Source organism: Mesoplodon densirostris, chromosome 6 (assembly GCF_025265405.1).
Source record: "Mesoplodon densirostris isolate mMesDen1 chromosome 6, mMesDen1 primary haplotype, whole genome shotgun sequence".
Lineage (NCBI taxonomy): Eukaryota > Metazoa > Chordata > Mammalia > Artiodactyla > Ziphiidae > Mesoplodon > Mesoplodon densirostris.
Genome location: NC_082666.1, coordinates 31273981 through 31288931, shown reverse-complemented (window position 1 = coordinate 31288931; position 14951 = coordinate 31273981). Strand labels below are relative to the sequence as shown.

At 40.2% G+C, this 14951-nt stretch overlaps 1 protein-coding gene across 1 annotated transcript; it reads right to left on the bottom strand.

Moving 5' to 3' along the window:
* Nucleotides 1–867: 867 nt before the first annotated feature.
* Nucleotides 868–1204, bottom strand: LOC132492602 (10 kDa heat shock protein, mitochondrial-like). The gene has a single exon (XM_060102304.1). The coding sequence runs from the start codon at nt 1202–1204 to the stop codon at nt 896–898; it is 309 nt and encodes a 102-aa protein (XP_059958287.1). The 3' UTR covers nt 868–895.
* Between the last annotated feature and the right edge of the window lie 13747 nt (nt 1205–14951).

The following is a 14951-nucleotide window of genomic DNA, read 5'->3' as shown; positions in this document are numbered from 1 at the left end:
TTAAATTCTTTTTTTTTTTTCTTTTTGCGGTATGCGGGCCTCTCACTGTTGTGGCCTCTCCCGTTGCGGAGCACAGGCTCCGGATTCGCAGGCCCAGCGGCCATGGCTCACGGGCCCAGCCGCTCCGCGGCATATGGGATCCTCCCAGACCGGGGCACGAACCCGTATCCCCTGCATCGGCAGGCGGACTCTCAACCACTGCGCCACCAGGGAGGCCCTTAAATTCATTATTAACACCAATATGGCAATAGTGAAAAGCATCAGAATTTTTTTTAAAAAGATAAATCAAATATTTTGCTTTCCCTAAATATATTAATTCCAACAGAAGAGAATTAATCATTTCAGACTCTACGAGTAATCTGAAATTTGTTGCATTTCCAAACTGTGAAAATAAGCTGGATCCCCATCTGCCTAGAGCCTAAAGAATACTTTTTTTTTAATCTAAGGGAAATGATATCACCTCACAAAAGCCAAGTTCTGTCTAAACGTTAACTGTGCTCACTATATTTGCTTCTGGTCAGTGCTTCAGTTATTTAGTCTAATGAAATGGGCCAAACAGAAGCAAGTGGGCAATAAAATGAGGGAAGGCTTTGAATTGATGACAGGGAGAGGCAAGATTTGGGGAAATTACGTGCGAAAATTAAAACCTGCCCTGACTTTTGGAAGCGGTTTACAAAGTTACATAATTATTGCAGATAAATCAAATTATAAAGTACTGCTTATCTATTAGAAAGCAAAAGTGGTCTAACTGTATGAATATCTGGAAAAGAGGGTGTTTTTGTTTTTAGTTTGGATATCATTACTTTATTATAAAAGAAACAGGGAAATTATTTACATGAAGATTTCAGAACTTCAGTGGCAGCTTCACGTGATGCCATTTCAATAGTGACTTATTTTAGTCGACGTAGTTTCCAAGAATGTCACCATCTCTAAGTAAGAAATAATCCTTGTCGTCTACAACTACTTTGGTGCCTCCATATTCTGGGAGAAGAACTTTATCTCCAACTTTCACACTAACTAGTTGAATCTCTCCACGCTTTCTTTTAGAGCTTGATCTAACAGCTACTACTGTTGCTTGCAATACTTTTCCTTGTGATTTTTCTGGAAGCATAATGCCTCCTTTGGTTACAGTTTCGGCTGCACTTCTTTCAACTAACGCTCGGTCAAATACGGGAAGAAACTTTCTAAATGCCTGTCCTGCCATGACTCTGGTTGCCACAGTTCGTACTCTTGCTCTTTGGCCGCCGCCGCAAAAGGGAGATCCGCAATCTCACCCTCCGGCCACGTGAACTCGAGAAAAGACCTCCCAGCGCCCTCGCCCCCGGCCCCTCCCCGCGAAAGGGGGCGGCCGCACCAGCGCGCGCCAAGGTTCGTTTCCTGGGCTCTGCGCAGGGCACTGACTCGCGGACCGGTAGGCGGAAGAAAAGAGGAGGTTTTTCTAGGCTTTTCTAGGCCGCGGGCCGAGGTGAAAATACTTAGCCTTAGCCCCCCTTCCGGAAATGGAAAAGAATTTTGACTAAACATATGTGAAGCATTTTGAGTACAAAAACATGTGAAACTAATTGTTATAAACCAGGTTTTTCAACCTCAATGCTATTGACATTTTGGGCTGAACAATTCTTAGCTGTCTTATGGGGTGTGTTATGGGATGTTTAACAGCATCCCTGGCCTCTACCCACTAGATGCCAGTAGCACACGCACACACACCAATTGTGACAACCAAAAATGTCTCTAGACATTTTTGTCTTGGGGGGGGGGGAATCGCCCCTAGTTAAGAACTACTTTATAAACGAATAAATTTTTTGGCAGCATGTTCCTCTATTTGTAGAAACATTATGGTTATGCATCTAATATTAATCATCAAGTTAATTCTATATAACCCTTCTTGGTCTCAGCTTGATCATCCATCCCCGGATCAAGTTGGCAACATCCCAAAACCCAGTACCACAAAGGTAATCCTAGCTATTTCTCCTCTGCAATACTGCTTTCTATCCACTGATTGGCATTCCTTTCACTTTGGGGAGTCAATAACGTTTTAAAAACCATGAAGAGTCCATGATGAGGAAGTTTCATATTAGAGGAGCCAATGACAGTTCTAAACTTTAGTATTCTGGTTAGGGATTTTCATTCTGAAGTTGTTTTCATAGGGATTTGATAACTATGCCCTTTCCATCTATAGTGTAGTAAAATATGACATTTAAGACAAAATGTTAAATTTAATTTCTATTTTTTTAATGGTCAGCATTATCAAGGAGGATTAACTAAAGAGCACCTATTGTCCTGAATTCAATCAGTACAGTGAGATCCTGGCACATGAGATTTAAGCGATAAACCAATTCAGTTATAAACTCAACTCTTTAGACTCTGTGTATCTAATAATACACACTGATATGGTGACTTGAAAAATATAACTTGGCTCACTTATTTCTTGCACTGGAAACTAAAATCTTTTTCTGTAAACATCACTTATACCTCTAATATGAACTATCAAACTAAAAATATTCTCCATGTGTAACAAGTACAAATTTACCTACTTAAAATATCTGATGTTATGAAAAGGAATATCTCTCGTGTTCCTCAGTATAAAGACTTCCAAAACTGCACTCACCCACCGGTGCCATAGTTGCCGGGTGTCTATGGTTACTAGCACTCAAAGTTATAATTCATCTCTGTTCAAGAGTAACAGGTACCATTAAATCAAAGAATAAGAGAATTTGGGAAGTTGAATGGACCCTTTAAAAAAAGTAACATGGATTGCAAGTCATATAAAATAGTTCAGGGCAGCTTAGGCAAAGTGACGGATTCACCGAAAGGCTACCAGGGAATCAGCCATCAATTCCCAAAAAGAGCAAGAAATTGGGCATTTCTGAGGCCAGCAGCAGTAGGTAGATGTGGGCTACCCTCAGTTACTAATGATAGTCAATGTTAATATTGTTCAGTCTCTGTGTCCCCCTATTCAGTACTGCCAGGAAAGAGCCTGCCCTGGCCTGGGACAGATGTCCTCTCCTTGTTGATCAGCTATGGAGGGATGCTGGGTCACATCCCTAGGTATCAGAGGCAATGTCTGAGAATGGAGGGAGCCACGCAGCCATCACAAGAGGTATCTATTACAATCATTTTCTTTAGACCATTTATTTCAGAGTAGGAAGTTCAGAGCTAGAGAGAGATCACAAAGGCAGGCAGTGACAGACCAGGATTTGTTATTATCCTGTTACAGTCTCCCTACTGGGCTTTCTCTGGTCCCACACAACCCAAAATGTTCTCCTAAAGTTGCCTTTTACTGACAGATCCAGCATCCCCACAGCAATGAAAAGGCTACTGGATGAGAGCCAGAAAGACCTACTAGGAGTAAGGACTGTGGGTCAACAGCCAGGATTAAAGGAGTTTGTAGTTTCCAGCATAACCAGTTTGTTGAAGAGGCTGAAATCAGTGGGGCACAGTCAGGAAGTGGATCTATCATCCACCAGACAAAGCCCCCAACTATGATCCTATGTCAGATCTCCCCTTCCCATCCTTTAACTTTATCTCAGCAGATCCCATTACCTCCTCATCATTTAAGATACTAAAATATTAAGAGTCCAATCCAATTAAAATGTCAGTGTTGCATCTAACTCAGAGCTTCTCCCACTCCATCAGCTCAGGTCTGCCTGGCTCAGAGCCTTGCAGTGGGGGAAAGAGGCGTGGGGTGGTCCTTCAATCTTTCCTCCTCTTCTGCCCCTTCCACCATCTGTGTCCTCCAGGGTCAAGGTAGTAGGTAAGGGAATTATAGAAAAGGAACAAAAGGCCTTCTAGTTCACAGGGGTTTGTTATGGTTTTTGGTTCTCTTTTTGCTATCGATATTCTTCTTTATAGCAGGCTCCCAGTGCTGACTCATTCATGGGGTACATTTGCGGGCTCCACAATGATGCCATGGACCTCTGCATAGCAAGGTTTCCTGACTCCTGCAGTTGTCAGGAACTGCGGATCCCATCAGATGGCTAACCAAAAGGCATATCCAACTCTGCATGTTGAGTTAACACGTTAAATATGTTTTTTTCCAGCCTCTCAGCAAGCGGTTGGCCATGTGTTAGAATATGGGCAAATGAAAATGAAGAAATCTGTTTGACATGCTTCTGAAAACTAAATGAAGAAGAACAAAGTTGAAGGACTGATGCTCCTCAGTCCTAAGACTTACTGTACATCTACAGTAATCAAGACAGTGTGGTATTGGTAAAAGAATAGACAAACAGAAGGATGAAAACAATGTGGCTTCTCTTATTAAAGTGACTATGCCCTTGAGAAGGGCCCTTCTCCTTTTTTTCTGTCTTGAGCTGGGGCATGCCCTGTGACCATGGGAGAAGGGTCAAGAAAATAGCAGATAACTGAAGGTATCATCTCTCTCAGACTTACTGCTATGTGAGAAAAAAATAATCCTTTACCTATTCAAATAGAGTCTGAATTGGCTTGGGGAAGAGAAGCACCACTTTCCTCATACAGAGAAGAGTAGAAAAAGCACTCTAACCTTTTGAATTCCCTTCTATGAATTTCCTTTAAAATTTTTGATTTCTTGGGCTGTTGGGAGTGAAGTTCTCTGGACTAGTTGTTATCTTTAATTAAGTCCCACTTAGACAGCCTAGCTCCTCTCTTTACAGTGTGAAGGTACCATCTTTTGTCTTTGGAGCTCTACCTGGAATTCCAAGATAATCCCAACTTACATCTTGTTACACCAAAAGACAGGCAAAGGAACGAAATTTAAAAAACAAGGTCGATGAGTGAGGTTTAAAAGAAAATTCATGGGCTTCCCTGGTGGCGCAGTGGTTGAGAGTCCGCCTGCCGATGCAGGGGACACGGGTTCGTGCCCTGGTCCGGGAAGATCCCACATGCCGCGGAGCGGCTGGGCCCGTGCGTCGGAGCCTGTGCTCTGCAACGGGAGAGGCCACGGCGGTGAGAGGCCCGCGTACCGCAAAAAATAATAATAAATAAAAAATAAAAATAAAATTCATGTAGCTAAGGCTAGGAACTCACAAAATATCAGTGATCTATGTAGATAAGTTGATTAAACCAAAACATTAGCAGCAAGAAGAAAATGTGCACCTGATGTTTGGGCCAACAAAAGGAGTCTTACCTACCTAGAGATTCATAAATATGTCCAAATAACAGTGAGCTCCATAAATACAAATAGAGAGGTCAAATGCAGTTGCAGGTGGGTTCTGACCCATAACAATCACGGAGGGAAATCATTGCAATGTAAAGTTGTCCATATATGACAACTGACAATAATTACATACTCCATTGCTTGAGCCCTAAGTTGTCCAGACTTCATACAGAATGTATCTACATTACCTATGTCCTGGGTCTAGTTTTTTAAAGTCAGTGTTCAATTAGTGGAATTGTATGTGTATCTATAGATAAAACATATATTCCAGGGACTGCATCAATCACTGTATGTTCCTTCAATGTCTATAAATCTGTGTAAGTCGTGGAAGATGTAAAGTCTCTAAAATGTAAAAATCTCTTAGTATTTATTATCTATGAAGCCAAGTATTCTTACAGTTTTGCATACAAAAATAGTAATATTTCTTTAGTTTAAAAAAGCTAAAGAGAATATTTTTAATATTAGTCCAACTTCTTATAGGCATTATAATTATTTTAGAATGGGATAATTTCTCAAAGTGCTTAACCATGGAAATCTATTTTTTCCCCTCCAAGCAGTTCACCAAACTGGAAATCCAGCTTGAGAACCCTGTAGAAAGCTTTTCCTATCTCCACTATAGTCAGCTGCACCATCAGGTTATTTATAATGTTCATTCACTCAATAAATATGTATCTCATCTTTCAGATGGGGCCCATCAGATCATAACAGCAAAGTCTTTCCCTCCACCTCTTCAGCTACCTCTCTGTTAGGCTTAGCCAGCCAGAGCAACATATCAAATTATATTCTTGACTTTATACCAAGGAGTTCATTTGAGAAACTTTCTCATCTTGGGAGGTGGTGTACACTAGTGGTAACACAGAATGCACGGTCTTTAGAGTCAGACATTCTACTTATTGTGTAACCTTATAGAAAGCAGCTGCTAAATCTCTATAAGCCTGTGTCTTCCTCTTTAACCTAGGAAGAATAGTACTTATTTCACAGTGTCGTTTTCAAAGTTAACAGAGCGTCTCACAGATATAGAGAACAAACTAGTGGTTACCAGTCAGGGGAGGGGCAATATAAGGGTGAGGAAGTGGGAGGTACAAATTACTGGGTGTAAGATAGGCTGCTAGGATATATTGTACAACACAGGGAATATGACCAATATTTTGTAATAACTATAAGCGGAGTGTAACCTTTGAAAATTGTAAAAAAAAAATTTTAAGGGAAACAAACAAAAAAACCTGACCTGACAGATAAGCAGGACCTGAGGAAAAAATAATTCAGAGAGCATACATATGAATTGCTTAGCACAGTACCTGACACATGGTGCCTGCTTGATAAATTTTAGTTATGACTCTTCTCCTGTGATATTCATATCTCTTAAAAGGAACTTAGAAGTTCCTTTCCTACTGCTTTCTTAACTTCTAAAGTTTAGAGATTACACTAATTTTAGAGACATAGTGGTTGAGAGTGCCGTTGCTGAAGCCAGATGTCCTGCATCAAATCCTGGCTCTGGCCCTTGCTCCATAAATTACCTTCGGCAAGTTTCTCCATGCCTCAGTTTTCTCATCTCTAAAATGGTGAAAATAATACACTGGACCTCATGGAGTTTTGTGAGGATTAAATATGTTAAGATATGTAAAGAACAGTGCCTAGCACATAGAAATCCCATCAATGTCAGTTATTATTACTCAGAATTTACTTACCCAACATACGTACTTTAATTTTCTCTTATGAATAGAATTCAACCTGGACCTAATTTTATGGAAAATACCTACCACATAAAAGCATTCAAATTTGTGTTCTAGTGCATTGACCTAAATAATGAACAGAATGATCAGTGTGCAATAGAAAAAGGACCCAGAAGATGGCGGTGTGGGAAGACACTGAGTTAGCGTCTCCCCACCACTAGGGCACCTGCCGGCCGCTGGTGGGGAACCCTTACACCCAAGGAGATGGGAGGAACCCCCAAGTGAACCGGTAGGATGTGAGGGGACACAGCGGGGAGAAGTGGAGGCCAGACAGGATCAGCGCCCCTGAGGCTGGGGAGATCAGGAGAGGAAGGCAGGAGGGGCCCTCTGGGAGGAGAGGAGAGGAGTGGAGGAAGTTTGCCCCACCCCCTCCGGCCCAGGGAGCCTGCTGATCTCCCAGACTGGTGCCCCGCCCTCCAAAGCCCCCTCCAGGCCTTGTGGGTCCTCGGAGGAATAGGAGGGAGGCCAGGGAGATCAGGAGAGGCAGGAGGGAAGAGCCAACTGGGAGGAGTGGGTGAGAAGAGGAGGGCGTTTGCCCCACCCACTCGGGCCTGGGGAGCCTGCTGAGCTCCCAGGCCAGTCCCCTGCCCTCCAAGGTCACCCCACACACACACATTGGTCCTGGGGGCATAGGAAGGAGGCTGAGGGGAGTTTAGGAGAGGCAGGTGAGAGGGGCCCTTCAGACCAGAGTAGCAGGAGAGGAGAGGAGGACGTTTGCCCCACCCACAAGAGCTCAGGAAGCCCACTGGGTGACCAGGGGTGGGGGGCATGCCTGGGCCCCTTCTGTTCCTTGAGCCTAAGCCCCACCCCCCATGGTCCCCAGGACCTTTTCCAGCCCTGTGGGTCCTAAGCATTGGCCCCACCCACAGCCCAAACCTCACCCTTGCTTAGGCCCTGCCCTCCACAGCCAAGGCCTTTCCCCCCACCTTCTGTTTTACTATTGTGGTACTGTTGTACCTTCAGGTTAATTCATCTATATTTTTATATTTATATTCTTTCTAACATATCGGCTAGTTTCCTCGTCTAATTTTATTTTTTACTTTGTTATTTACTTTGTTATACTTTTTTTTTCTTTCTGTCACCCCACATGGCTTGTGAGATCTTGGTTCACAAGCAGGGGGTTAAGCCAAAGCTATTGTGGTGGGAGCTCTGTATCAGAACCACTGGACTAACAGAGAACCTCAGACCCCAGCGAATATTTATCGGAGTGAGTTCTCACAGAGGTCCACATCTCAGCACCAAGAGCCAGCTCTACCCAACAGCCTACAAACTCCAGTGTTGGAAGCTTCAGGCCAAAGAAGCAGTGAGACAGGAACACAATCCCACTCATTAAAAAAAAAAAAAAAATGAGATGGCAAAAAAATATGTCACAGATGAAGGAGCAAGGTAAAAACCTACAAGACCAAATAAATGGAGAGGAAATAGGCAATCTGCCCAAACAAGAATTCAGAATAATGATAGTAAAGATGATCCAGAATCTTGGAAATAGTTGGTCTACAAGAGAGCAACTTCAGACCTAGGGACAAATACAGACTGAAGGTGAAGGGATGGAAAAAGATATTCCATGTAAATGGAAATCAAAAGAAAGCTGGGATAGCAATACTTGTATCTGATAAAATAGACTTTAAAATAAAGACTGTTACAAGAGATAAGGAGGGATACCACCTAATGATCAAAGGATCAATCCAAGAAGAAGATATAACAATTATAAATGTTTATGAACCCAACATAGGATCACCTCAATACATAAGGCAAATGCTAACAACCATGAAAGGACAAATCAACAGTAACATAATAATAGTAGCAGACTTTTAACATGCCACTTACCAATAAACAGATCATCCAAACAGAACATAAGTAAGGAAACACAAGCTTTAAGTGACACAATAAACCAGATAGATTTAATTGATATTTATAGAACATTCCACCCAAAAGTGGCAGAATACACTTTCTTCTCAAGTGAGCATGGAACATTCTCTGGGATAGATCACATCTTGGGTCACAAATCAAGCCTCAGAAAACTTAAGAAAATTGAAATTGTATCAAGTATCTTTTCTGACCACAATGCTATGAGATTGGAAATCAATTACAGGAAAAAACTGTAAAAAACACAAATACATGGAGGTTAAACAGTGCACTACTAAATAACCAAGAGATCACTGAAGAAATCAAAGAAAAAATAAAAAATACATAGAAACAAATGACAACGAAAACATGACGACCCAAAACCTATGGGACGCAGCAAAAGCAGTTCTAAGAGAGAAGTTTATAGCAATTCAATCTCATCTCAAGAAACAAGAAAAATCTCAAATAAAGAATCTAACCCTACACTTAAAACAACTAGAGAAAGAAGAACAAAAACCCCAAAGTCAGTAGAAGGAAAGAAATCATAAAAATCAGAGCAGAAATAAATGAAATAGAAATGAAGAAAACAATAGCAAAGATCAATAAAACTAAAAGCTTGTTCTTTGAGAAGATAAACAAAATTGATAAACCCTTAGCCAGACTCATTAAGAAAAAAGGGGAGAGGATGCAAATCAATACAATTAGAAATGAAAAAGGAGAAATCACAACTGACACCACAGAAATACAAAGGATTATAGGAGACTACTACAAATAACTATATGCCAATAAAATGGACAACCACAAAGAAATGGACCAATTCTTGGAAAGGTACAATTTTCCAAGACTGAACCAGGAAGAATTAGAAAATATAAACAGACCTATCACAAGTAATGAAATTGAAACCATAATGAAAAATCTTCCAACAAACAAAAGACCAGGACCAGATGGCTTCACTGGCGAATTCTATCACACATGTAGAGAAGAGCTAACATTGATCCTTCTCAAAATCTTCCAAACAACTGCAGAGGGAGAAACACTCCCAAATTCATTCTACAAAGCCACCATCACCCTGATACCAAAACCAGAAAAAGATATCACAAAAAAAGAAAATTATAGACCAATACCACTGATGAACATAGATACAAAAATCCTGAACAAAATACTAGCAAACAGAATCCAACAACACATTAAAAGGATCATACACCATGATCAAGTGGGATTTACCCCAGGGATGCAAGGACTCTTCAATATATGCAAATCAATGTGATACACCACATTAACAAATTAAGGAATAAAACCCATATGATCATCTCAATAGATGCAGAAAAAACTTTTGACAAAATTCAATACCCATTTATGATAAAAACTCTCCAGAAAATCGGCATAGAGGGAACCTACCTCAACATGATAAATGCCATATATGACAAACCCACAACAAGCATCATACTCAATGGTGAAAAACTGAAAGCATTTCCACTAAGATCAGGAACAAGACAAGGATGCCCACTCTCACCACTCTTATTCAAGAAGTGTTGCAAGTCCTAGCTATGGCAGTCAGAGAAGAAAAAGAAATAAAAGGAATACAAATTGGAAAAGAAGAAGTAAAACTGTCAGTGTTTGCAGATGACATGATACTACACATAGAAAATCCTAAAGAGGCCACCATAAAACTACTAGAACTAATCAATTAATTGAGTAAGGTTGCAGGATACAAAATTAATGCACAGAAATCTCTGGCATTCCTATACACCAACAATGAAAAATCAGAAAGAGAAATTAAGGAAACAATCCCATTTACCATTTCAACAAAAAGAATAAAATACCTAGGAATAATCCTGCCTAAGGAGGCGAAAGACTTGTACTCAGAAAACTATAAAACACTGATGAAAGAAATTAAAGATGACATAAACAGATGGAGAGATACACCATGTTCTTGGATTGGAAGAATCAATATTGTGAAAATGAATATATTACCCAAAGCAATCTACAGATTCAGTGCAATCCCTATCAAACTACCAATGGCATTCTTCACAGAATTAGAACAAAAAATTTTTACAATTCATATGGAAACACAAAATACCCTGAATAGCCAAAACAATCTTGAGAAAGAAAAACGGAGTTAGAGGAATCACACTCCCTGACTTCAAAGCTACAGTAATCAAGACAATAGGGTACTGGCACAAAAACAGAAACATAGATCAGTGGTACAGGATAGAATGCCCAGAGATAAACCCACGCACATATGGTCACCTAATTTACAACCAGGGAGGCACGAACATGCAATGGAGAAAGGACAGCCTCTTCAACAAGTGGTGTTGGGAAAACTGGACAGCTCCATGTAAAAGAATTAGGACACTACCTGACACCATACACAAAAATAAACTCCAAATGGATTAAAAACCTAAATGTAAGACCAGACACTATAAAACTCTTTGACATAAACCACAGCAAGATCTTTTTTGACCCACCTCCTAGAGTAACGGAAATAAAACATAAATAAACACATGGGACTTAAAAGCTTTTGCACTGCAAAGGAAACCATAAACAAGACAAAAAGACAACCCTCAGAATGGGAGAAATATTTGCAAATGAAACAGCAGACAAAGGATTAATCTCCAAAATATACAAACAGCTCATGGAGCTCAATATCAAAAAAAAAAACAATCCAATTAAAAAATGGGTGGAAGACCTAAATAGACATTTCACCAAGGAAGACATACAGATGGGAAAGAGGCACATGAAAGATGCTCAACATCACTAATTATTAGAGAAATGCAAATCAAAACTACAATGAGGTATCACCCTCACGCTGGTCAGAATAGCTATGGTCAAAAAATCTAGAAACAATGCTGGAAAGTGTGTGGTGAAAAGAGAACCCTCCTGCACTGTTGGTGGGAATGTAAATTGATACAGCCACTATGGAGAACAGTATGCAGGTTCCTTAAAAAACTAAAGACAGAACTATCATACGACCCAGCAATGCGATTACTGGGCATATACCCTGAGAAAACCATAATTCAAAAAGAGACATGTACCACAATGTTCATTGCAGCACTATTTACAATAGCCAGGACATGGAAGCAACCTAAGTGTCCATCGACAGATGAATGGATAAAGAAGATGTGGCACATATATACAATGGAGTATTACTCAGCCATAAAAAGAAACGAAACTGAGTTATTTTTAGCGAGGTGGATAGACCTAGAGTCTGTCATAGAGTGAAGTAAGTCAGAAAGAGAAAAAAAATACCATATTCTAACACATATATATGGAATCTCAAAAAAAAATGTACTGATGAACCTAGTTGCAGGGCAGGGATAAAGATGTAGACATAGGGAATGGACTTGAGGACATGAGGTGGGAGGGGGAAGCTGGGGCGAAGTGAGAATAGCATCGACATATATACACTACTGAATGTAAAATAGGTAGCTAGTGGGAAGCAGCAGCATCTCACAGGGAGATCAGCTCCGTGCTTTGTGATGACCTAGAGGGTTGGGATAGGGAGGATGGGAGGGAGGCTCCAGAGGGAGGGGATATGGGGACATGTGTATGCATATGGCTGATTCACTTTGGTATACAACAGAAACTAACACAGTATTGTGAAGCAATTATACTCCAATAAAGATTTTTTTAAAAAAAGGATGAAGACTTTCTAAAGTTCAGTAAAATTGTCTTTAGCATTCCAAGAACAGGTATAGGCATTTCTCCTTTATTTTTCTCCCTTTTGGTTTTGTGTTCTGTTTTTTCTTCTTATTTCCTTCTCTTTAGCACTATACCGGGTAATAATGTGTGCCCAAATAAAAATAACAATAATGCTTCCCTGAATACATGAAGGTGATGCTATTGCTTTGACCAAAGGCATGTTCTTGAGGTCTTCTAGGAGTCCCCTTATCACATTCTCTCAGCCAGAAATCATCTACATTGAAATCTACTAGTTCAGTTCAGAACATTCTTTGGCAGGGCCTCCAATCCTCTAAATTCACCTAACTTTGACATCCCAAAGTGAAAAAAAAGAAGAAGAAGAAGAAGGGTTAGCCTAGGGCATATGCTAAAGAAGAGCTGGGAACATTCCCTACCAGACGGAGGTTAGGACAACTGGGCCAACAGTTGTTGCAAATCCATAACCAGGAGAGAGGCTGAGGATAAAATTAGATGGAGGGATATTGAGACAAGCTAATTAGAGTGAGTAATTGGCAAGTTTGGTCAGTCAGATTGTAACTGAGACTAAGAAATCCAACCTGAGGACCAGGTGAGGTTTAGTCAACAGGCTTAAGCAGGAACAAAGTCAAACATTACCAGAGCAAAAATGTCAGGAGAAAAAAGTCAAGCCAATGAAGCAAGGAACACCTGGGTGACAAGGTATGGCTGACTAACACTTGGCAGGAGCCAAACAAAAATTTCTCCCAAATGGGTGAAGAGTTGCACCAAAAAGGACTTGCTATTCAAAAGACACCCTCTCAGAAAAAGCTCTAACTATAAAAGAAAAAAACAGATAAATAGGATCACACTAAAATTAAGAACTTCCAATTATCAAAGGCACTATTAAGAGAATAAAAAGGCAAGCACAAAGTGGAAGATACTTGCTATTTATGTTTATCTCCAACACAGGAATCTTACCCAGAAAATATAAAGAACTCATATAAATTGATAAGTAAGAGAACTAGTATTTTTTAAGTTCAGTACAAAACTGAGCAAAAACTTGAACAGGTAATTTACAAAAGAGGATATCCAAATAACCAATAAACATATGCAGAATGCTCAACTTCAATAGTCAACACAGAAATGCAAATTACAACTACAACAAGATACTACCATCTGCTCATTAAAATGGCTAAAATGAAAAAAAAAAAGAAATAATACCAACTGCTGCTGAAGATGTTAAGCAGCTTGAACTCTCTTACACTGCTGGTAAGAGTATAAATTGACACAACCCCTTTGGACAACTGGTGGTATGTGCTAAAAGTGAACACAGATAGCCTCAGACCCAGCAATTCCATTCCTAAGAGATCATATGTTTACCAAAAGACATGTACAGAAATGTTCATAGAGGCATTATTTAAAATAGCCCAAACTGAAAATAACCCAAATGTTCATCAGAAGTAATATGAATGAATACAATTAATAAATTGTGTTATATACTTACAATATATATACATATATACTAATATATTTGCAATGAGAAGTATGAAATACTGCTACCTGCATCAACATCAATGAATCTCAAACATAATGTTGAGAGAAAGAAACCAGAGATTAAAAAAAAGAAAATATTCTGCATGATTCCATTTATATGGAGTTTAAAAATAGGTAAAACTAATCTACAGAGTTAGAAGTCAGGACTGTGGATGCTCTTAGAGGCGGGGGAGAGGGCTTCTGGAGTTTTGGTTCTGTTTTACGATGTTGGTGTGTTCACTGTGAAAGTACATAGAGTTACACTGGTATGATTTGTGCATTTTTTATACATATTTTATACTTCAAAAAATTTCAGTTAAAGAGGAGTAATGACATCTTCTAACAAATTTACTAGGTAGCTTAGGGCTTGGTAGGCAGTCTGGCCCTGACTAGGTTTTCTGTCTCTCCAGAAGAAGCCCAATCTCTGTGGGAGTAGCATGTTGAGCCAAGGTATAAAAGCCTATCGTAATTCATGTTAAGTTTTTGGAGTCCAGTCAAAGGCATTGTTATGTCATCAGCTCCATCAGAGATTTCTTCTGGAATCCTGAGACACAAAAGTTAAGCTCTTTGCAATTCTCTTAGTTCCATACTCTCCTTTTTCTAAAGAATTCCTTCCAGAACAGATGAGGTTAATAACAATCATCCTGGAGTTAAGCATTAGGTGCCAGTAATTTCAGGCCTTAAGAAAGATCGGGGGCTTCCCTGGTGGCGCAGATGGTTAAGAATCTACCTGTCAATGCAGGGGACACAGGTTCAAGCCCTGGTCCGGGAAGATCCCACATGCTGCGGAGCAACTAAGTCCGTGCGCCACAACTACTGAGCCTGCGCTCTAGAGCCTGCGGGCCACAACTACTGAAGCCTGCGCACCTAGAGCCCATGCTCCACAATAAGAGAAGCCACCGCAATGGGAAGCCCACACACCACAACAAAGAGTAGCCCCAGCTCGCTGCAACTACAGAAAACCCATGCGCAGCAATGAAGACCCAAGGCAGAAAGAAAGAAAGGAAGGAAGGAAGAAAGAAAGAAAGAGAATGACCAGTTCCTTGAATCATTTACTTTTTTTTTTT

Bases quoted from the DNA above. Each gene is read 5' to 3' on its own strand.
- LOC132492602 (XM_060102304.1), bottom strand. From the start codon at position 1,204: ATGGCAGGACAGGCATTTAGAAAGTTTCTTCCCGTATTTGACCGAGCG.